We start from the raw sequence: 23,530 nt of genomic DNA, 5'->3' as shown, positions 1-23,530 counted from the left end.
GGAGGGGAAGGACTGAATAAAATCATGGGGGGAAGAGGCTGTCTGAGTGACAACGGGTTGCTGTGTCCGACTGTCAAACACCCGGTGACACGTTTCTTTCGCATGCCAACAAAATCCGAGAAATAAGTGTAAAAAACATAACATAAAATCACCCCCCCCCCTCATATTGACAGCATAGTGCACTGCAGGAGTGCTGTGGTGCAGAGACCATGCATCCTATCACCGGCTCCTATCTCCTTGGGGGGGGGGGGGGTATCATAAAAAGGCTCCAATTGGTGGCTTTTGCACACATAACTATGCAATCACCTGATCCTACCCAATCTTAATCGTTGCTGCTGGGTCAGAGTGTATAACCCCTCCCTCATCCCGACCACCTGAAATATCATCCCCCCCCCCCTTCATCCAACCACAGCAGGCGACAGAGTACCCCCTTACCACCAAAGTAGCAGGCGGCCAGGTTGTGGGGTGTGGTGGCGGCGAGAAACCGATGTCACACAAAACTGCCACTGACACAAAATGGAGTCTGCCATTTTCTATTTGTTTAGTAAGCGTTGTCCTACCATCTTTGTTAGTACACCCCCTTCCCCCCAACTTACCAAAGAAAAACTGCCAAGGAAGGGCCACACACAATCAGTGCAAGGACGCATCGCATTCATACGTTTACAAAGTGGTCTCGATATGGTGGCTTGTATTGCACTGACAGACACACACACACACACACACACACACACACACACACAGACACAAGGAGGGGGAGGGCAACGTCGGCCTTTTGAAACCAAAGATGAAAACAGAGGGTATGACAATCCGCGAGCAAACCGAGTCGACAATTTTCCACTCTCGGGCTGCTCTACGGGTCATGTGATATATAGGTTGACCATTCAACCTCGCACATACACACACACACACACACACACACACACACACACACACACACACACACACACACACACACACACACACACACACACACACACACACACACACACACACACACACACACACACACACACACACACACACACACACACACACACACACACACACATATGCTTTCATCGACGCACCAAAGAGATGAGGGATATGCCCACGCGCAAAACGTCTACTCAGAGAGCCTCTTTTTTCCCCTCCTCTCACCGCAGAAGTCGGAGAGCCTATGAAGGACCTTTTTTTGTGTGAGATTTGTTTTTTTTTCGTTTGTTGTTGTTTTTGTTTGTTTTGCTCTTGTTGAGACTTTGAAAATGGAAAGGGAAAAAAATGCTCCAGAAAAAAAAAAACGTAAAAAGGATAATATGGGTACATTTGCGTGTTTTCAAATAAATTAAAATAAAACGATTGTAAAACAAAGCTCTTGTCATTAGTTTGTTGGAAATTCTCACTTTTATGTGTGCACGCACACCCACAGCCACACCCGCACATCTGTATGACTGATCCCAGCCATCTTTGGGCAGTAGGTGAGGGACACCCTGAACCGGTTGACAGCCAATCGCAGGGTACACAGAGGCAAACAACCATCCGCATTCATACCCTCACCTAGGGAATATTTAGAGTGTTTAATCAGCTGCCATGCATATTTTTGGAATGTGGGAGGAAAACGGAGTCCCCGGAGAAAATCCATGCAGGCACATTTGGCAAAAATGATTTGATATCTGGCATGTATGAAAGAATGTTTTCAATGGTGCATTCAGTCAAGATGCAAGTACAATCATACATATAACCCAAAACTCAAGCAATACAAATTTGACAGTTTATTTGAAAACCTGTGTCTTAAATATAAATGTGGTCTCAACAGAATGTTATGTTTTTTTGTATTTACATGGCCTTTATCAAAACTCTCAAGGAGACTTTACAGTCACAGGAGTAGAATATTTTTCAACTGAACTAAAACTGCCTGATGGTTATTTTGGTTTTTGTCCTCTCAAAAATCACTAGGAATTTTTTGTGTATTTATTTATTTATAAGCTGACTAAGTTCCACGACTGTATTGTTGATTCATGGCCATCCCTACACGGCACGTCCACGACGATGCTTCAAACGGGTCCTTGATTGTTGGTAAATGAAGAATGGCAGAGAGAAGTCTTCCTTTTGCACTGTGACCTCAGTTCCACTGGGTGGTGGGACATGTTGTGAACCTGCATCACATATCAAGGTAAAATAATATCAGCGGCCCTTGAACCGTGTGGCTAAACAAACGCTTTAAAAAAAAAAAAAAAAAAAAAAAAACGTCCCTCATCGCACAAGTCCATTGTGCAACTGTTGGTGTTATTCTTTTTTTGGGTCCTGCCAAAATTGTATTTCTTAAATATGGTCCATAGTGACTTATTTTCCTCTACCAGGTCGCAAATAAGGTTCATTGGAAAAAAAGCTTCTGGGTAACAACATACAATGTTTGGGACACAAAAGTTCTTGGCCGTATTCTTTCGTACAGACACTCCCCACCTTACGAACAAAATATGTTACAAGTGGTCGTTTGTAAGGTGAATTTGTTCGTAAGTTGCTTCAGTGCTATATTTTGTATGGAATGTATGTTTAAGTCAAACACCACACTATCCTTGGGTCTTCAGTATGCCATTATTGAAGCTGCTGGCACGTAATTACTGAATTAGCAGCCATTACTTTTTGCTATGCATCGCATCCTCCTGGCGCGTCAACTGGGAAGAGGGATTTCCTCAGCGCCCACATACTCTATGCAGCCAATCGTAAGCAAGCTCGGTGGATCGCGGCCTGAAGTCATTGGCAACACTTGAGCATAGGCGCATATTGATCAGCCTTGGTGTCCGTCGCGTAAACATCCAGCCCTTGAAATCTTTAATGTCTCTGTGTGCGTGCGTGTGCGTGAAGCACAGTAAGCAGCCAATCGCAAGCGAGGTTGCCCGGAAAAAGGTGTGCAATACAAAATCCAACGCAAAAATGTTTGTATATACCGTTTTACGTAACTCAAATGTTCGTAAGTTGGGGAGTATCTGTACCCACAGTCCCACTGACAACTCTACATACATAGAAACGGCGCAAAGTAATTTAACAATAGAGGTACTCGCAGAAGGTTACATGCAACGACTCTCACCTTATGTTTAGCGTGGACCGTTCGGATGACATCGAGGGCGAGGAATGTCACTGAGGGCAAGACTGCAGTCCAAGCCGTGAGCAGGGCTGTGAGCCACACGACTGGATCAGTGAAGCCCTCGTCAGATGCACCTGAAGAAAAGACCATAAACGATCAAAACAAAATTGTTGAGTACATTCATTTAAATCGGCAAAATCGATACAGGGCTTTTAATGTGAGAGATATGGCTAGTTTAGCATGTAGCGCTATTGACACCACAAAATTGATAAGGATGACAAGAAACCAGACCGTAAAATAAATAATCAGCCGGTGCGCTCTGGAACAGGAACTTGCTATGTGTGATCCTGGAGCAGATGAAGTAAAGCAGCAAAGAAAGACACACGGCTCCTATATTGAACTTTGTCCATTGTCTCGTCAACAGCACAATCTGACGGAAGAGAACCAATGTCACCTTGTGATTATTAAATCAAGCAAAATTACAATACTGGTGTTTCATTCTTTGTGTGCAACGCTAACCTCGATGTTGGCAGTAAATACGGCTGCCATGGACACAGTGACCGCCATGGTCTGGTAGTCGGCGGCAGTGTCGTAGTAGACTCCACACGGAATGAAGAAAAGAACAAGTGAAGCATAGAGGGCGTATAGGAGTGACGCAAGCAACACCAGGGGCCTGGAAAGCTCCTGCTTCTGTCCACACTTGTACAGTTCAGGCCACCTGAGGCTGATCTCTGCGCTCACATCCTACAATCCGACACAAGAATGTCACTCTGCACTTTGTAACCACCAGGACAGTAAACTTGGGTAATGGCTGCATCTTTATTGAGATATTGGTACCCCCAAAACAGAAAAAAATGTTCCACAGGCTGGGAGACTTTTAGTTGAATTCATTTAGCTCAATTTAACTCATTCATTGCCAGATGATGTGCAAATGTGTGTCCACTCCAGTGCCAAGGTTTTTGTCATTTTCACTCAAATTGCAGGACCCACAGAATATTGAGTTTTAGGACTACATAAACACTCAACTCAAGCGCAGCGTAAGAAACCTTAGGGTCTATTCTTTCATCGGGGAAAAAAAGTTTGTTTTTGAGCTATCTGCAGAGGAAGTCGGGGCGGCTGTAGAAAAGGCAAATACTGCCCCTTGGTGGGAGGGTAAAACATTGCCAAAGGTCAGACCGGAGCTTGATCCGCACCCCCCGCATGAAAAACCAAAACCTGAACAAATTTGGCAATGGCGCTCCACATCATGCTTTTCAATTCCCGAATACATTTGGCAATGGCAGTGAATGAGTTAAGTGTCCTTGAAACAGACCGATCATAATGAATTACAGTATTATTTTTATTATTATTATTATTAGTGTTACGAACGAGAGGTGAAAAAGGCAACTCTCTCACCTTTTCAAAGATGGCCACAAAGAAAATCTGGACTGATGTGTAGAAGGTCGTGTAAAATGCAATGAACCATGTTTCATACAAAGACTGCAAGCCAGAAACAGTGTTTTCAGTGTTTGTTATGTGAAAAACAAAAGATTGATAATATTTCATGTGAGGAGTTTAACTTTATTTCACAAAATTCCTCAGTGGTAGCCAATCCTACTATGGACTTTTGCTTGGCTTGACTGAATACCCTACCTGAGCACTGTAGCCGTTGAAGATGCCAAACCACAGATGCACCAACGCAAAGCTACAAGTCTTAAACAGGAAGTAGCGCAGGAAGAGGGAGATGCGCCGATACGACCAACGCCCGTGGACGAGCAGAAGCCTCTGCAGGAATCTAAAACGAGACAATGAAAAATCTGCGCTCTGTACAGCTTGACCACCCTCCACTCCCATCAGTCCCACACCGACATGGGCCGCTGAAACAAACAACAAACATGATTTAAGACCAAAGTGTGGGGAAAAACAACCATCTTGTTTTAGAACATCCGCTCACTTTTGATCATGTTTACATCATTGGCGCCATCTCCGATGGACAACGTTATAGAGCTTGTGTGCTTCCTGACCAAAGTAACAATGTCCGCCTTCTGTCCAGGTGTTACGCGACAGCACAACACCGTCTGGCATTGTCGGGCGAGACTCATGAACTTGGCGGCCCACTCTGGCCTCTGGTCAAAATCTGTCTACAAAGAAAAATCAGGTTGACTTCAGGTGGTCTTGGTTTTATGGTCCTAAGATATTGTATGGCACTTTGTTGTTTTTCTTTAGGTTGTTTTATATTTATGGCTTTGAAATGTTTTGCAGAGAAATATTGTCAGTTATTGTGATTTGACTGCATTAGCACAAGTCACAGACTGTCTTCTTTTCCTTTGAGCTTTTCCCTTCAGATGTCACCACAGCCAATCGGTGTCCTCCATCTTCAGAGGTTTGATTCGCATGTTTGTTTGGGCCAGGCTTTGACGTCGGATGCCCTTCCTAACACAATATTCTGTATTTATCCAGGCTTGGGACTGGCACAATAAGACATTGGCTTGTGGCTACAGAACAAGCAGCTGTGTTACATTCAATCTAAAGTACAAATAAAGGTTATGTTTGCATTGTAGAATGGAACTCCACAAGGCTCATCACATGTTGATGGTACCTTGACTTACAAGTGCTTCGACTTCGATTTCTTTAGTCGCAAACTCTCGCCAGATTGATTTTTGTGCCGTGAACCAAATTCTTATCTAAGTGAGCTTTTTAACACAAAATGTTATTTATGGTAGTGACTGAACTAGTGATCCACACCAAGGCACTGATAGAAAATGTATAATTATTCATTTTTACCAGCTCAGGTCCAGTCAGGACGACAGCAGTTTGTCGTCCGGCTCGGTCCTTTTCAACTGCCCAGATTTCTGTCTGTCTCATTTTATGGAAATAGCCCCCAGGGTCTGGCGATTGGAGGATCTGTCTGTGAGTCACACATAGAAAATCAGTTATGTGATACTTTCATGTTTCCACATTTCTCATCAAATTTTAACCTCAATTCTTGCCATTCCAGTAATCTCGTGTCAGGATCCAGTAGTTTACAGGCATATCCAATGTTGACTGCCGTCTCTTCAGAGTAAAAAAAAAAATCAAAACATGGAAGTACAAAGTAAAGGCTGGTCTGCATTGCGTAGATGTTGTCATACCTTTTTTGTCCCCTGTAAGCACCCACACTTTAATTCCAGCTTGTTTAAGGAGAGAAATCGTTTCGGGAACACCTTCCTGGAGTCGGTCCTCTATGGCTGTGACCCCTAAAAGCTATAGATCGTTGTACTTTATCATATTTATTAAAATGTGTACTTTATTTATTTCAGTCTGGTGCCTTCTGTGCACTCTGTAGCCTGATAACATATGTTGTAACAGTAGTAACCATTGTCTCTGACAGGATTAAAGAGCATTAAAACACTGGGATAATTCATAGCAAGTCCACCTGGAAATTCCTCTCCATCTCATCATGAAGCTTTTCTTGCTGGGCATTGCGGTCAAAGGTTGGCATGGCAGCAGCCCGAGCTAGAGTTTTACTCCAATGGTCCCATGACGTCTCAGACACCGATCGAACAGCAATGCACAAGGTCCTCAGACATGCCTTGGAAAACAGCTGGGAAAAAAAACTGAGCTATCAGTATGAGTGTAGACATCCGTCAAAGCAGGCCAATCATAAACATAACAGACTTGAATGTCTTAACCAATGTTATTCAAGGTAAATCGGTACACTGGTTAGTAACAGCTACTTCGAGAAAGAGTACAATAATTCCATTGGGCAATGCTGCTTGAACAAGTCAAAAGAGAGATATGATGTGGTCATTTGCAGAAATTGGTATTGTTGAATTTCCAATCTGTGGCCTCAGAGAAGTAGATGTTGTGCAAGTCCACATATTTTGTCCAAACAGCATGTTTGGGTGTATGTACTGGATGTACCTCCAGGGCCTGTTCAGTGGTCTCAAGATGTGGACAGTCCTTTTGCAGCCTCTCCAGTATCACTATGTCTGCTCCCTTACAGTACAGTTTTAAAGCCCCGTCCGGCTCCCGAACTGTATCACATTGAAACAAATACAGCAAACCTTGGAGAGGAATCCCCCAAAAATATCTGCTGAAAGAAGGAGGATAAGGAATGAAAACATTGACTCCCTCACCCAATACAGACATCCGTCTTCTGTGACTGGTGAAGTCCAGCAACGCTAGAAGCTTATAGTGACGCGTGACACCCATCTCCGAGATAACAATATCATCTCGCGTTCTGGATAGGAAGACCCAACCCAGCTCTCTGGCGGCGCTGACAAGTGCCTCCTCATCAGGAGATGCTGCTTGGTAAACTGGAGCATCTGAGAGGAAATCCGTAAGAGATTAAAATACGATAGGTCAAGGTGACATGGGTTGAAGTGAAGTACATGGTCAGGAAATTAAAACTAAAGCATAAGTTAAACTCCAGCACGTGGATGTCCGATGTTATATTTATATATGTAAACTGCTAAAGTAGCATTTGTTTGATGCTTTAACATGACCGCAACAGTGAATTTTGCACCTTCTACCGCGAAATCCGCTAGTACTCGTAATTGAAATTTTGGCACACAAAACGAGACACGTGACAGATTCCCTCTTAAAAACTTCGTTAGAAAGTCGAGGTCTTACTAAATATACTTCCTCTAACCGTCTTTCCACTGGGCCATTACAGTGTGACACACAGTTAGTGCAGTGAAGAACCGCCTGACGATCGGACACTGTTGCGCTCGGAGACGCCCCACCAGGGCGGGAGCCCGCATGTACAGACCGCCACGAGAAAACGGATTCCACGTGAGGTCCATCGGCTAAGCATGGAAAAGTATGACAGAACACACATTGCTGATGACTGAATTAACATCATGCTCTACATCATTTAACATTGAGAATTCATGCAGAAGTGATCACACGGTACTTCTATGCCTTCTGCTCTTTCTGAAGAATCACCTGTTGGAGTTAAAATGAAATAATAAATCAGGTACAGCAGTAACAAAAAAATAAAACAAAATAACTCAGACCCTATTGAGAATTCAATACAGAAATAGATGAGGCTTTACCGTAGATCTCACCAGCGATGCAGCATTGTCTGAAGAGCAGATGATTTTGCGTTAACGTTCCAGTTTTATCACTGAGCAGGTATTCCACTTGACCCAGCTCTTCACACAGTGACGTGTTCCGGGCCTGTGCTGGGCAATCTGTCTCACACCAATAGATCTTCAAATCCCAATTAATAAAATTGCTGTGGAATGTGTGGATCATCTCAAAGCTGTGTGAGAGCGTATACACACACACACACACACACACACACACACACACACACACACACACACACACACACACACACACACACACACACACACACACACACACACACACACACACACACACACACACACACACAAACATCAGCAACATGACATGACCCACACTGTACATCGCAACAGAGACCAACTGACGTGACATAAAGCATGATGGGCACGGCCGGACTGAGCAGCATGAAGTAACTCCAGTAGACCAGGAAGCCCGTGTAGACGGGGTCACCGTTGATAACCAGCGCAGAGAGAAACTCATTCTGGATCATGACTTTGCTTGTAAACACCCCGCAGCCGATGGCCAGGAGAAGGACGGCCAGCAGCAAAAACAGCATTATCTGTGGACCCCAAACAGATGTTGTGTCAGTGGAAGCCTCTTGGGGTACATGAAATCCTAGGATGAAATTGCTAGCCGGTCAATGGGATTCTGCATTGTTTGTTGTTTGTTAGCATGAAGCTAATTGGGCATTGTTTAACCCTATGTGTCATTCTCTTTGTTTTAAGTGTAATTTGACTGAAAACTTCAAGTCTGGGTTGGCGACATGTAAGTAAGCAGCGATCTATAAATGTTAAATAAATCTTCTTCTTTTCCCTTTGGCTTTTCCCCTCAGGGGTCGCCACAGCGAATCAATGTCCTCCATCTATCCCGGTTTTGTGCATCCTCTTCTCTCACACCAGCTACCTTCATGTCCTCTTTGACCACATCCATAAACCTCCTCTGCGGTCTTCCTCTCGGTCTCCTGCCTGGCAGTTCAAGGCTCAGCATCCTTCTCCCGATATAGTCGCTGTCCCTCCTCTGGACATGTCAAAACCATCTCAGTCTGGCCTCTCTGACTTTCTCTCCAAAGCCTCTAATATGAGTTGTCCCTCTGATATTCTCATTCCTGATCCTATATAACCTGGTCACTCCCAAAGAAAACCTCAACATATTCAGGTCTGCTACCTCCAGCTCTGCTTCCTGTCTTTTCTTCAGTGGCACTGTCTCCAGTCCAAAAATCATGGCTGGTCTCACCACTGTTTTATACACTTTTCCTTTCATCCCAGCTGAAACCCTTCTATCACACATCACACCTGCGATTTTTCTCCAGCCACTCCAGCCTGCCTGGACACGCTTCTTCACCTTTTTTCCACACTCTCCATTGCTCTGGACAGTTGACCCCAAGTACTTAAAATCCTCCACCTTCTTTATCTCTTCTCCCTGTAGCATCAGTCTTGCACTTGGATCCCTCTCATTCACACACATATATTCCGTCTTGCTGCGACTGATCTTCATTCCTCTCCTTTCCAGGGCATATCTCCACATCTCTAGTTTCTCCGCCACCTGTTCCCTGTTCTCGCTACAGATCACAATGTCATCTGCAAACATCATGGTCCAAGGAGATTCTTGTCTAACATCGTCCGTCAGCCTGTCCATCACCATAGCAAACAAGAAGGGGCTCAGAGCTGACCACTGGTGGAGTCCCACCTCCACGTTGAAGTCCTCAGTCATTACTAAAAGTCATTTAAATGTTAAATAAATAAGACAATAAAAGCATTGGATTTCATTCCAAAATGTAGCACTCACCCCAATTACCGCTCTGTTGAGAGTTTTCTCCAAGCGAGTTCTCTTTGCCCGTACTTTACCACAGTTCCTCAGGATCTTCGTGTCGGCCCCTGGGTCGGATAAAAGTTCACAGACAGTAAAAGTTCAAGCCCTCCCTCAACAAGATAGACAGGCGTTGATGTGCCCTTGAGCAAGACAACCTTGCTGTACGGAGGCGAGACTTATGGAGAAGTAAACTACCAACATCCCCATAGGGATTCGTGGACTAACTTGTTTACATCACTACTTTCTCGTAGACTGCAAATTTATGCCAACCTTACAACATGACTGTCATATATGGACAAAAGGTTTTTGACATAACAATTAATCGGATGGGTGTTGGACTCATCCTCCTAAATCAAGGGTGTCAAACTCAATATGTGCCATGGGCCACATTGTAGTTCCGGTTTCCTCTTCCCTTCACATATTACATATAGAGCGCACAACAAATTAAGAAATAACTAGTTTTCAAATTTGATGTAAAAAGTAATGACTGTTATTGTCGTTTACATATGACAATTTCAATTTGGAGGATTTTAAGTACTTGGGGTCAACTGTCCAGAGCAATGGAGAGTGTGGAAAAGAGGTGAAGAAGCATGTCCAGGCAGGCTGGAGTGGCTGGAGTGGCTGGAGAAAAATGTCAGGTGTGATGTGTGATAGAATGGTTTCAGCTAGGATGAAAGGAAAAGTGTATAAAACAGTGGTGAGACCAGCCATGATGTTTGGACTGGAGATAGTGCCGCTGAAGAAAAGACAGGAAGCAGAGCTGGAGGTAGCAGAACTGAAGATATTGAGGTTTTCTTTGGGAGTGACCAGGTTGGATAGGATCGGGAATGAGTACATTAGAGGGACAACTCATATTAGAGGCTTTGGAGAGTCAGAGGGGCCAGACTGAGATGGTTTGGACATGTCCAGAGGAGAGAGAGTGACTATATCGGGAGAAGGATGCTGAGCCTTGGACTGCCAGGCAGGAGACCGAGAGGAAGACCTCAGAGGAGGTTTATGGATGTTGTCAAAGAGGACATGAATGTAGCTGGTGTGAGAGAAGAGGATGCACAATGAAGGACATTGATTCGCTGTGGCGACCCCTGAAGGGAAAAGCCAAAAAGAAAAGAAGAAGAAGACATATGACAATTTGAAATTTTGCTTCGCACTTTAGCAAGCATCATGGAATTTCTGAAGTTTGATTAGCATTCATGGGCCGAATAAAATGATGTGATGGGCCAGATTTGGCCCCCGGGCCTTGACTTTAACACCATTTCCTGAATTGTACCTTCACCTTAATTATTTCTTTTATTGGAACCTCGAAATAAACCTTCACCAAACAGAGTTGAACTGGATTGCCCCCATGAGGCGTGACAATAAATTGGAAAGTCTCCTTGTGCTTACTGACTCAAGTACAACGGATAATGTGAGGCAAAAAAACCTTCTTTTCAGGTCTGCCTTCTTGAAATTACACAAGGATGTCTTCCCTAAGTGGTTCTCATGGCTCCAAAGTTGAGTGCCCTATTTTTGCTTGATTTTAATTTGTCGTGTCCCCAATAGTTCGGGTGTTGAAAGTCAAGGGCTCCATCGAGGATGTGTGAGCGAGCATTGCAAAGGAGCTGTGTTGATACATACACGTGAAAGTGACAAAGGGCGGAAAAGCCATCCACGGAGGATTTTGACGTATAGATTGTCTTCACGACAACTGAGAGGGTCATCGCAGCGAGAGCCGCGACATACACCCCCCCCCCCCCCTTCCCGGTCCGGTAATATCCGATCAATGAGCACTTAAAACACCGGATGAGCGTACAAGATGATCAGGCAGATGTTAAGATGACCCACATTTCCACCATACCACCCATAATTAGCCGTGTAATGTATTCAACGTAATATAATTTGCCTTTGAAGCAAGTGTGCGCCACAATCGAAGATGAGCCAAAGATTTTGGATATAGGACTCTTCGTTGTGGTCCCCTTCCGTAAGCATTTTGAGGTTTTATTGTACGCTGATGGAAATTAATCGAACCTTACCGGTGTATATGACCAAACCATAGGCCATTTGTGTATTTCGGAGGACGGTTCCCCTGAGGAGTAGGTGTTCACCGTCCAACAAGAAACGCTCGCCTCTCCAGTGCAGCTGCCCTCTGAAGGCGTACATGCTGTCATTAGGTTCCTCGCAGAAAACAACACCTGGGGAAAGTCATTTGCAGAATTGTTTATTTGCTTGATGAAAAATATCCATGTGTCTTTCTATCGCGCTTCATTCAATATTTTAAGTGTTTCACCGTCAAAGTTGGCAAGTTGACACTCGGAGGGTTCCGATGTCAACTGGTCATGCGTCGCAGCGAGAGCCTGTCGGCTCTTTAAGTTCGTCTCACTGTGAGAGCAGAAATGATGCATTTCATGTTTAGTTTTTGAAAGCATTTGTGCATTTTCTCATCCAACAATGTGTTTTCTACAGCGCTTGCTATCCTTCAGGCTCATGAACTGCGGCCTGTATCACCGCTGACTTTGGGCACCGCTGACTTTGGGCAAGAGGTTAAACATGGATTGGTTGGGGTGACCGTGTGTCTGCTTTGTTGCTGCTGGTATTACCCTTGACTTGTTGCCATGACAGCAAAAATCTATTCTTTGTTTAGAAGTGTTATACTGATATAAGTGTGTATCAGTGGTGGATCGTCAGGACCTGCAAGGCCTTATCTGCTGGCCTAAAAATATCAGAATCACAGACTAATGTGAATTATATTTTGTCCACGAATTCTTATTAAATAATTCCAAATTGTCTTTGAGCTTCCTTTCATTGCTTTTCCCCCATTGTGCTGCTTCCATATGTGTGATTTTGTATTTATGCATTTAACCAATCACGTTTCAGCCATCATTTGTTACCAGGGTCAGAAAACGGCCTGGACACCTTCACAATCAGTTCTGCGGGCCCTGTCACATCAAGTGTGTCGATCCAACTGTTGCTTTAACCAATCAGATTTCGAGTTGGCGACACCAAAGCCTTATTTCCTGGCTAACGCTACCCTTTAGTGGACTTGTAGCAAATCACATCACACTTTTTATATGGGTGGCAGTCGCAGCTGCACTGTAGCTGCAGTAAGGGTTGTATAGTCATAAAATAGTTCTTCACTCATTTACTGCCATTCCCGAATTTATTCGGGAATTTAAAATACAGGGTGACCCAAACAGATGTGTACCCTTGAAAATTTCAATTGTGGTTTTGATTAAAAAGTTATTTGTTTCAAATTACAACCACACATTATTCAATTTATGGAAGAGCATTCATCAGAGTTCCAGCTGTTTCTGTCAATTTTTAATCAATTTATGGCTTTCCCAAAATGTGTTCCAAATGTCCACCATTACAAGCAAACCTGTACTCATCTGACAAAATTGTCAATCCCTTTTACAGACTCCTCTTTCAGGAGAAAACATTGTTGCAGTGACGGACTCAGTCGGACTCACCTTTTTGGGCCACCCTCCCGAAGAAATAGCTGATAATAACAGAAATAGCTGAAACTCTGGTGTGGTTAATTTGAAATAAAGAGCTTTTTAATCAAATCCACAATTGAAATTTTCATGGGTATGCATCTTTGTGGGTCACCCTGTATGACACGGAGCGCCATTCCCGAATTTGTTCGGGTTTTTGTTTTTCTTGTTGGGACTGCCGATAAAGCGTTCAGACCTCTGGCTATGTTTTCTCCCTTCCACGCGGGGGCAGCATTTCCCTTTTTCCATGTTAGCGCTTTGTTCCAGCTTCAGCTGTTGTTAAAGCACTCACTATACAGGTATAAAACAATATGTATGCACTGCATTATATTTTGACAGTCACCCTCATTTCAAGCTCATACAACTCAAGACCCATATCATTTAGGAATTAACTCTTTTTTCCTCATGAAAGAAGAGAGTCTAAAGTTTCTTATGCTGCATTGAATGTTTATGTAGTTCTAAAACTCAATATTCTGTGGGTCCTGGAATTTGAATGACAATGACAAAAACCCTGACAGTGAATGAGTTAAGGGTTGGATTGATTCAGACCTTGCACTAATGAAGGCCTATCTGTGAAATGCACGGCTCTCCACTGGTGTGTATTGATTTGCATAGAAATCTTTATTGTTATTGTTTCCTGTTCACAAAAATGGACAAAATCCGACTTCAACGGACAGTTAGGACGACGGAAAAAAATCATTGGCACCGCCCTACCCACTCTCGAGGACGTGCACACTGCAAGAATCCAAACTAGGGCGCGGAAAATCCTACTGGACCCTCCGCACCCTGCTCACCACCTTTTCCAGCTACTCCCCTCAGGCAGGCGCTACCGATCCATGCGCACCAAATCCAGCAGACATTTAAACAGCTTCTTCCCCCAAGCCATTAACTCTTTGAACTCTTTCAACAGCAGCCAAAATGGAACTGTATAGTGCCACTTAGCAGTTTTTTTGACAACGATACTAGTGCAGCGTGTTCTACCGGAAACAAATTCCTTGTGTGTTCTACATACTTGGCAATAAATGATTCTGATTCTGATTCTGATTCTGATTCTGATTCTGATCTTGGTGAAATTATTCTAGACTATTTTATGGGTAAGCCAGACAAGGAAAACGATCTGATGGATGTTGACAGTTTTGCTTAAGCCCTAAATAATAAAATAATAATAATAATAATAATAATAATAATAATAATAATAATAATAATAATAATAATAATAATAATAATAAATTTCATTTGTAAGCACCTTTCAAAACTCTCAAGGAACCATTACACTGTAAATTTTAGTCACAGGATACATTTTTCTGCGGCTGATGACACACAGACGTGCTAATCTAAAAAAAGTCTCACCCATCAATGTCAGCTGTTTCCACATAGGATAGACTGTGTGGTTCGGAACTGCACAGGAGAACAACATCGGCCTGCGAACAATATATGACTCAATTAGTCGTAATAATTCATTGGGTGCTTCTTTTAAGTTAGAATGCAATAACACCAGAATAGCATGGATCGATGTCGGTCAAGCTCAGGTCATTTGTGCATTTTTCTGAAAGTGTGTCACTGATATTTCATATCATAACTTGGGGTAGCTCACAGGAATGGTTTGGTCTTTGTGGATGCGCACAATATCTCCCACGTATAGATCCTTCCACTGCAACGTAGTGAAGCTGGAACAGATGGTACAAATGCATCATTTGTTTGACCTCTAAATGATCACGTGATTTGAGCTTCGAAATGGCTTTTTTTTTCTGTGTAGATCTCATCGGAGCAGTCCTGGATTGATACTGTGGAGAATTCCTTCCAGTGATTCACATTTCAATCTTCAATCACACCTTCCCATCTTTGTGCTCACCTCTGGGAAATGAGTACGTCACATGGGCGCGAGTTGACCTCTGCATCGCTGCGTCTCCTCCCCTGGTCACAGGCAGAGGTGGCAAAAGCGCTCACAGTCAAGGTAGGAATACAAATACACGTGGAATAAAAAGATGCACTCTTGTAGATATGCTACACCACACAAGTTTCTATACTAACATTTCAGTGACACGAGCACTCACACAAAACTATTCTATGATTCATTCATACTCGCATCTGAATTTTTTTATCTCGCAGCAGTATTTAACGGGTGACCAGCTTCTCCATCTCAGTCACAAACATCCTCGTGGAAGGCAAAAACATTGCCAGAGAGCTAACCAGCGCTTTATCGGCAGTCCCAGCAAGAAAAAAAACCCGGACACATTTGGGACACAATGGCCACTCCACATCATATTTTGAATTCACTAATAAATTCGGGAATGGCAGTGAATGAGTTCGCAATCCTTCGAAAATGTTCCTGGCAAACATCAGCATCGTGATCGATCATTGAGAATGGGAAAACACTTTTTTTGGGTGATTCACATTGAGGAAAAACGGAATTGTGACTCGAATCCATTTGTATAATCAACACACTCAACACAACCAACGCCTCCGGACAAGTTATGTCCATAATTTGTAAAATCACTTCAAATGACTTCTACTGAGCACATTTTAAGATTCCACGCCATATAGCTATATTTTACGTTTTAAGACTCGCGCTGAATATTCAGGAAGTCTTGTTTTCGAGTTGATGACGATTCCCTATAAGTGACGTCACGGAGGGAACGCCCCTGACCGAGAAAGCGACACACAATGCATCTTGGGTACTTTTTTTCATCTGAAAACACTGTGTTGATCGCAAAATTAGGAGGAAAACTACATAAATAACGCGATGGTGAATCGTTGTGCGTCGCAGCCAATTGTGGTAACACGCGTAAAGAAGGTGTAAGTTTGACACAAATTCCCAGCGGAGAAATCAGCCGATTTCCAACAGAGCTTAAGCGCCATTTTGTGCATTTTCTGGCGCCACATTGGAGTCCAGATGGCTCGAATTGATACGGAAGGACTTCTTTAATCGATTGCAAACATGTATGCTTTCGTCTTCAGTACTATTTGAATCATATTCAGAACTGGATGAGTAACAAGAAAGCATCTTCTCCGAATCTGAACTCTCTGAAGCATTCTTTTGATTCTGGAGCAAGGCAGTTTGTGAAGGAGTATCCTGGTGTGACGTCACGAACAAGGGGGCGGGACTTTCTGAATATCCCCAATTCCGAGCTCATTTTGTGACAGTTTTGGGACACTTTAATTCATTTTTATTGGTGTTTTGCAGTTGACTAAAAATATCAGCCTGTCTGTTTTGGGTATTGTATAGGCTATGAAACGTTTTTCTGATGTCAGGAAAAAACATGTGTTGGTTGTCCTTCAAAAGACACATATGGTCTCTCTTAGCCAATTAGATCCCAGGAAGATGCTTGGTAACAGCTTAATGGTACAGCGGCTATCAGTAAGTTGCGTTCATGAAACTCTGATTTGCGAATTGCAGCACGTGCTTTTTTATCTTGACATTTCTTTTGTAAGAAGAGGGAATATTGTCCCGTGAAGGCATTTCGGAACTTGAAATGTTTGTATCAAGAGACGTTGGTAAGTGGAGATATTGCTGTATGTCGTTTTTCAGGCCGCCATGTCGTGGGCCAACAGAAGGTAAACATTTCATCTAAAAAAATAAAACAAATAAACAAAAGACTGAAAAATAAAGCTATATTTTAACTGAGCTGGTCGACTTTATCAAAGTTATGTCAAAATGTATCTTCTTTTTTGACAAAACAACAAATTATAGGTTTCCCGGGTTTCATACAGTATTTATACTTTGTTACTTCCCACCACCCAGGACACGCGATGTGTGAAGGTGTCCGTGAAAAGGTTGGGACGTTACAGAGCAGAAACCCCATTACACGGAGCCCCCCCAGCGGTCACACCAGCCAGGAGATTTACACCCTTTGCTAAATGATCAGTCAATAGCGAGGGGTCAAGCGAGCGTTCCAGCCAGAGAGCCTTTAATGACTGCAACTCAGCGGTGCACTTAACCAGAGAGTCGCGCATGCAAAACATCACCCCGACGTCGAGGAGGGAAAAGCTTTAATGATACAGCGGGGGAATTAATGCTATCGGGACGCCTGGTTTTAGTCAATGAGGAGAGGACGAGGAGTCAATGAGGACGACGAAGGAGAGTGTGTAAAGGCTCGTGCCTGGCCTGAGGGAGGCCGAGAGCGGCCGTCTCACCATGTCGTTAATGAGGTCCTTCATGCCTCTCACTGACAGAATGAGGAGCAGCGGGATGATGGAGATGTACCACTGGATGGACGAGATGATGGGCACGCACTGGGAGGAAAACAAACACACAAACAACAAATGTACATGCATGACAGAAAGAAAGTGGCAACATAGGATTGGAAAGGAGCGTCAGCACAGAGCAGCGATGCGTATATGTTACGGTCGCGGCTTGGAATTGAAGCGGATTCACGTGGGACGGGAAATGTGAGACAATCTCTTTTCGTCAATGGATGCGACAGCTTCGTGTTTGCTTTCAACATTTAGCTTGTAGCAGAGGTGCACATTTCACCATGACGTCCTTGATCCACTGGCGAAAAGGATGCTTTGATCCTCACCTCATTCATCTAGAACTGCTTCGTACAAGAAAAAGGGCGCAGAAAGTGCTTCATATTGAATGACTGGATGTGTCTTTTGTGTGTGTCATTGTTTGATATTTAGTTTTTTATGGGCTTTTTTTTACTTCAAAATGGTTTAACGAGCGTGGCTGCCTTTATAGCAGCGACTCTTTTGTTTTTCTACTTCTTCCTTGCCTTTCCTCTTACTTTCATCACTTTGCTACTGTGAAATATAAATTTCTCCACTGCGAGACGAATAAAGGCTAATCCAATCGAATACAAATAAACTTTTTCAGGTGGAGCGGTTACAACAGTGGTCAGCTTGTCACGTACAAGGTGCATAAAAGGGTGAGTATGTAAAGACCCTAAATGAAAAACTGACCATTAAGGCCCGCAAGAGGGCAAATGACCGACCTGCAATGCCATCATGAAGAGAAAGTAAAGATTGGCGGCGCGCTGGAACTGCTCAAACAGCGTCATCGGCAGGAAGGTGAGGACCGTGTACTTATAACTGCGCACCTGGTTGTCCTGGCAACAAGGTCATGACATTATTCAACTTCAATATTTTTATTTTGACCAAAGAATACATTGGAGGAGGGAGCCGCCACTCACCGAGCACCGCCCCCAACGAAGGCCCAGGAAGGATTTCTTCTGCTGACGCTTGTGGTAGCAACTTTGGTTGGCCCTCACCTGCCATGTGAGACCTGCGACAAAACATGAAGCGATGTCATGACATCATCACGTGTGTTAATTCCCAGCATGTCTTGGCAGGCCGGGGGGGGTAGGGGGGTCTCTTGAGACAGTATGCCGAGTACAAACTAATTAGCTTCGTCCTCCTTGGCTTTCGGCCAATCAAAAGCTTTCATTGCGACATTGCATTTGCAGCCCCCTCAGATGATTTTCGCAAAGAAAGTTGGGTAGTTGTACAACGATGTTCAGCTCGGGAAGCGCATGCCACAGGTCAAAAGTCTTCAGCATGATAAATAATTACTTGGAGTTTAGTGTGTGCTCATCATATTCTACTTTTTGAAGCTCATTTTTGTTGTTTTCACCAAAAATTATTTTATGTTACAAACTTTTGAGATAAATACTTACTGTAGTTTGGTGGTTTATTCATCTTATTCCTCTTGAAGAAAAAAAAGCTGAATCATACCCCCTTTTTTCAAAATTCGAAACAAACAGCATTTTTTAATTTTAGAAACTGCCTTCCATCCATGCACCTCCCTGATAAAAGTCCCTTATCTCTTCTGACTGCTCAGTTTGTATGGGAAGCTAGTTCTAAAGGAAATAGTCTTGTTGGTTCAGAACTCCTATCATTCAAATGGTTATGATATGCTGTGTGTTGAGTTTTGGGGGGGAAATAATAGATTTTAACACAAAAATTGAGGAGCTGTAAATTTTTCCTTGCTGCACCGTCGCTCCACTCCATCGGCAGCCATGTTGCTAGTGCAAGCGTTCTCTATTGTCAACAATGCAAACAAACACAATGAAATGCACATATATTTTCTGTTCAAAATATGATTATTTGGGTTTAAAATATGTCCTTCACGAGTGTAACTGGCACTAATATTGTCGTTGGTTGCCATGACAACAAAAATAGATTTTTTTGGAGGCTTGTTTTTTAAAGGTGTTTAACATTTCTATGAGAACCTTCATATTTACGTTTTTCATCAAATCCTCTTCAATATTTTATTTGGAATATTTTGTCATGGATCACTCACTTTCAGTTCCGTGTTACGTGTTTCGATGTGTGAGAGAAATCGCTCGAGAGAGAAACAGAACCAGACAAATAGCTAGAGAGAGAACGACAGTCTATTCAATGTCATTAAAGTTGATCTACTTTCGGTTCACAAGGTGCACAGGGTTTGTTATTAATTTGCTTATTTACTGTATGTCCTGTCGAACGTACGTCGTAATGTTGATTGTTGTTTTAAATGTCTTTTAGTTTTCACAGTATTCCACAATAAACATTTTGGACATCCGTACGAGGCGTCATCCTTGACTAGGTAGATACAAAAAGTGTGTTTGTAATTTCATTGACAATGTTATTACAGGAAGGAAGGGTCCCCATTAGAAAATAATAATAATAATAATAATAATAATAATAATAATAATAATAATAATAATAAAAAGGATGGATTTACAAAGTCAGATGTGGATTTCAGTGAAAAAGATTATCTCAAACAAGACCCACCAGATTCTGCACTGTCCTTATCCATGACGAAGAAGAGGACGAGCCGTTTACGGACATGTACAGCATGTACTGCCAGAAGACAAAAAGACACCTTTTGATTCGGTTATCTTGTAACTCATTACATTGTGTTGCCATGCCGACGCATGACCGGACGACAGTGAAAGGTTTGTAAATGACCGCACATTTTAAAAGAATTGGTGACAGAGTTGGCTCAAGGCATTACCAAACAAAAAACAATTCAGTTATTATATACATTGAAATGATTCCAATTTCTGCACTTTACTGTTGTTCTTTTACCACAATTTTTTTTGAGCCATCCTAAAATGGCAAACTAGATGCAAAGTATACTGATTTATTAGTTGGCCTAAGTGCTATTCAGTTAGATACCCAGTTCGTGCTTTTAAATTTTGAATGTTGTGTATCTTGATGTTTGATCATTACTCATTGTAGCTATAGAAGGCTTGGAAAATTACGTACCGTACTTCATGATTTCAATCGTTAATACCCATTCAGTGTGTTGCTCTGGCTGATATGTGCACGTAGGCCGGCAGGGGAGGGTATAACATTGACATGATGCAAGAAGAAAATGTACATAACTAAATGACTCAGTAAACCACAGCTTATCATTTTTTTTCTGATGAATTGTCAATTCCTGTGTGGAGTTGGTATATTGACTGTTTACATGTGTTGCTGACCCCTTTGTGTTCAAATGCAAGTTTTTTGATGTGTTTGAATTGTTTGTCCGCATGAAGGGAGCAAACTTGTTCAATTGGTTAAAAACAACTTGGAATTATTTTTGCTCTGCCTAAATTTACAGCAAATTTCAACCGGGAATTGATTGCAATGAACTGCTTTTTAAAAATATTTTTTCACTATGTACTGTTAGTGGAAAATAACTTGAGACAAAACATTCACATGATCGCATTTCTGCCCATCACCCACACCCCCACATTAACATATAGAGTACATAAACCTCATTAGCATCCTCATATAATCTGTTTGCGCACACATAAAACACACACACACACACTCACACACACACACACACACACACACACACACACACACACACACACACACACACACACACACACACACACACACACACACACACACACACACACACACAGAACACAAAAGATAAGATTTACCTGATCAGCATGGCCGTGACATTTTTTCCAAAGCAGTGGTGATACACTTTTTGGTTCATGTCCCTTCTTTGTCGACACTCGTGCAGTCGTCAGGTAAAACATCCACGCCCATATTGCTCCCAGGTGTGTCTTGCATAACGCTGTAAGACCTCCTACACAATACTCCCGTGAGCCAAGTTAAATGAATAAAGGAAAGTCACGAGACGTCTCTTACTGTTGTCAAACTATACGTAGTATTCATGAACAAAAATACAATCTAAAATAATTGTGATAAAATGGTAAATAATTGTAAATTGTGTTTTTTTTCCACTGGAGTTTCTGTCCTGAATCACAATGCATCCGTGGGATGGATCATCTTACAGGTGGACAATAAGTGCAAAACACAAAGCTTTGCATTCAGTTGCTCAGCAGCTGGGTTTGATTGAAGTGCAAGTCCGCCTTAAAAAACATCAAATATAAAGAATAAAAAAAATCAAGTGGCTGCACAGGTAGACTCCAATTAAATTTTTTTTTTTTTTTACTGTGACACAAATAGTTACTAATACAAACATTTGGCATGTACTGTACTGTAATTTTGTGTTACCGTATCAAAAATTGTGTACATTTTTAAAAAATCAAAATCACATTTTTGTTGATTCCTTGTTTTCTTGAAAAAAAGTCAAAATAAAACGATTTATCCATGCGACTGGAAAAAAAACGCTCCCGTGAGGATAAGGCGCCCACTGGTGGCTGTGCATGGCATTGAAATATAAGTAAAAGTGTAGTCGTGACGTCAGGTTGGTTCGAACATTGTAGTGATGGGCATTCCGGCTCCTTTCAGATAGACGGTTCTTTTGGATCGGCTCGAAACGGGAAATTATAGACTGGAATACAGTAGGACCTTGGCTTATGCACTTAATTGGTTCTCAGACAGAGTGTGTAAGGCGAAAAGTGTGGATCCCAAAAATTAATTTCCCATTGGAAACCTTTAAAATGAGAAAAATCTGTTCCCAGGTCTCCATAAAATATAAATTTCAACTAAATAAGCCTTAAAACTACACACAATATAACTTATTCTATGTATAATAAATGTGCTATTGTATTGTAATAAAATAAATACACTGCACTGTATAATAGTCATTTTATTTACATTTGTGATGGTCGTTGATGGCTTTTCTGAATGGAACTGTTCAATAAAAGCCTGCACATCATTCCACTTCGCCAACATTGCCTTGATGCTCTCACTTGATGCTGCAGCCATCTCCTCCTCCTCGCCCTCAGATGACAACTCCTGAATGGCTTGCTTCTGCTTGTCCTCTTGAAGGCAAATCAAATCCTCTGTGTCGAGGAGCAACAAGCTCCTCGATGTCATCTGCATCCACTTCGAGTCGTCCAATACAACAGAGTCATGAGGATCGAAGGTTCTTGAACCATCGTTGCTGCTTTAAAATCAATAAGCGTCAAACTTCCAGGTTGCCGCATGGCGGTATCAGAGTAAATTTGCAGTGCTTTCTCGCATGTAATTGCTTTATTTACGCTGTCGGCGGATAGCTGCTTTTCATTAATCCAAATTAACAGAAGTTTTTCAACTCCTTCTATTGCTCGAGACCGTTGCTTTTAAAGCACGGAAACACCTTTAGCAACACTAGCACCCTTAATAGGTTCTTTGTTGCAAAGGATGAAGGATGGTAGCAATGGTGGACTTAGCATATCGGTACTGGGCTGTTAAATCAGACAAACACACACCTCGTTCGTATTTCTCAATGATCTCCTTCTTCTCCTCAATTGTAATTTTGTTTTGTGTCTTCTTTGGCTGAACACGAGCCTGTGGTGGGGTCTTTTTCGGTCCCATAACAGCAAAAGTATCTGTAAAAAATCTGTGAAGCCGATCGACATGTGCACTCACAGAAATGGGGTGTGGAAAGGTAGGCCGGCTGGGGCGCTGTTCGGTCGTCTGCTTTGGTATTCTTCCACCGAAGATTACTCCGCCAGCCGTGGTCGGGCGGCGCTCCATGTGTATCCCGAAAAGTAGTGCGTATGCCAAGGTTTAATTTTCATAAATTTAATGTTCGTAAACCAAAAAATTCGTAAGGCAAGGTGTTCGTAAACCGAGGCCCCACTGTATATGGCTGAACGACGTAGGCTAAAAGCGACAATGCCAAGGTGTATTGACAGTGGCATTATTAAGTGGAAAATATCAACCGTAAATCATGTACCGCAGACAGAATACAACTATAAAATTCGGAATAGACAATGTACATGTAATTTTCAAATGTATTGGTATAAAATTTACACCA

The 23,530-nt window shown here is 42.5% G+C and overlaps 2 protein-coding genes across 3 annotated transcripts in view; one reads left to right on the top strand and one right to left on the bottom strand.

The window, feature by feature from the left end:
- The window catches only part of onecut3a (one cut homeobox 3a), a 46,317-nt gene extending 31,078 nt beyond the window's left edge, over positions 1–15,239 (top strand). Inside the window, exon 2 of the mRNA XM_089000512.1 lies at positions 15,146–15,239. Within this exon, the coding sequence (XP_088856638.1) occupies positions 15,146–15,171 (26 nt within the window). The 3' untranslated portion in view covers positions 15,172–15,239. The remainder of the gene's footprint in view (positions 1–15,145) is intronic.
- Positions 1,699–21,583, bottom strand: atp8b3 (ATPase phospholipid transporting 8B3). Of its 2 annotated transcripts, XM_089000509.1 has the most exons (28): positions 21,255–21,583; positions 20,104–20,172; positions 18,522–18,613; positions 18,324–18,437; positions 17,524–17,622; positions 15,242–15,303; positions 14,984–15,056; positions 14,740–14,810; positions 12,186–12,277; positions 11,932–12,090; positions 9,899–9,987; positions 8,479–8,672; positions 8,080–8,288; positions 7,938–7,969; positions 7,674–7,830; positions 7,159–7,347; positions 6,944–7,056; positions 6,456–6,623; positions 6,172–6,283; positions 6,019–6,094; positions 5,825–5,948; positions 4,995–5,181; positions 4,694–4,917; positions 4,457–4,540; positions 3,581–3,805; positions 3,353–3,491; positions 3,065–3,195; positions 1,699–2,132 (listed from the first exon to the last, which is right to left on the bottom strand). In XM_089000509.1, exons 2-28 carry the CDS (start codon positions 20,126–20,128, stop codon positions 2,031–2,033), a joined length of 3,342 nt encoding a protein of 1,113 aa, XP_088856635.1. In that variant the 5' UTR covers positions 20,129–20,172; positions 21,255–21,583; the 3' UTR covers positions 1,699–2,030. The 2 variants fall into 2 exon arrangements, with proteins under 2 accessions (XP_088856635.1, XP_088856636.1); XM_089000510.1 differs by lacking the exons at positions 12,186–12,277; positions 18,522–18,613; positions 20,104–20,172; positions 21,255–21,583 and having other exon boundaries at positions 1,700–2,132; positions 18,324–18,364.
- Between the last annotated feature and the right edge of the window lie 1,947 nt (positions 21,584–23,530).

Source organism: Hippocampus bargibanti, linkage group LG07, assembly GCF_051943395.1.
Source record: "Hippocampus bargibanti isolate YZ-2025 linkage group LG07, ASM5194339v1, whole genome shotgun sequence".
Lineage (NCBI taxonomy): Eukaryota > Metazoa > Chordata > Actinopteri > Syngnathiformes > Syngnathidae > Hippocampus > Hippocampus bargibanti.
The sequence above is the reverse complement of the archived record's forward strand: the minus strand, read 5'-3'. Positions and strand labels throughout refer to the sequence as shown.

Coding starts and splice junctions, on each gene's coding strand:
- atp8b3 (XM_089000509.1), bottom strand. CDS start 20,128: ATGGATAAGGACAGTGCAGAATCTG. Junction 15,304..17,523: donor AGGACCTCATTAACGACATG/GTGAGACGGCCG, acceptor GCCTGTGACCAG/GGGAGGAGACGCAGCGATGC. Junction 12,278..14,739: donor GAAACAGCTGACATTGATGG/GTGAGACTTTTT, acceptor CTGCTCTCACAG/TGAGACGAACTTAAAGAGCC.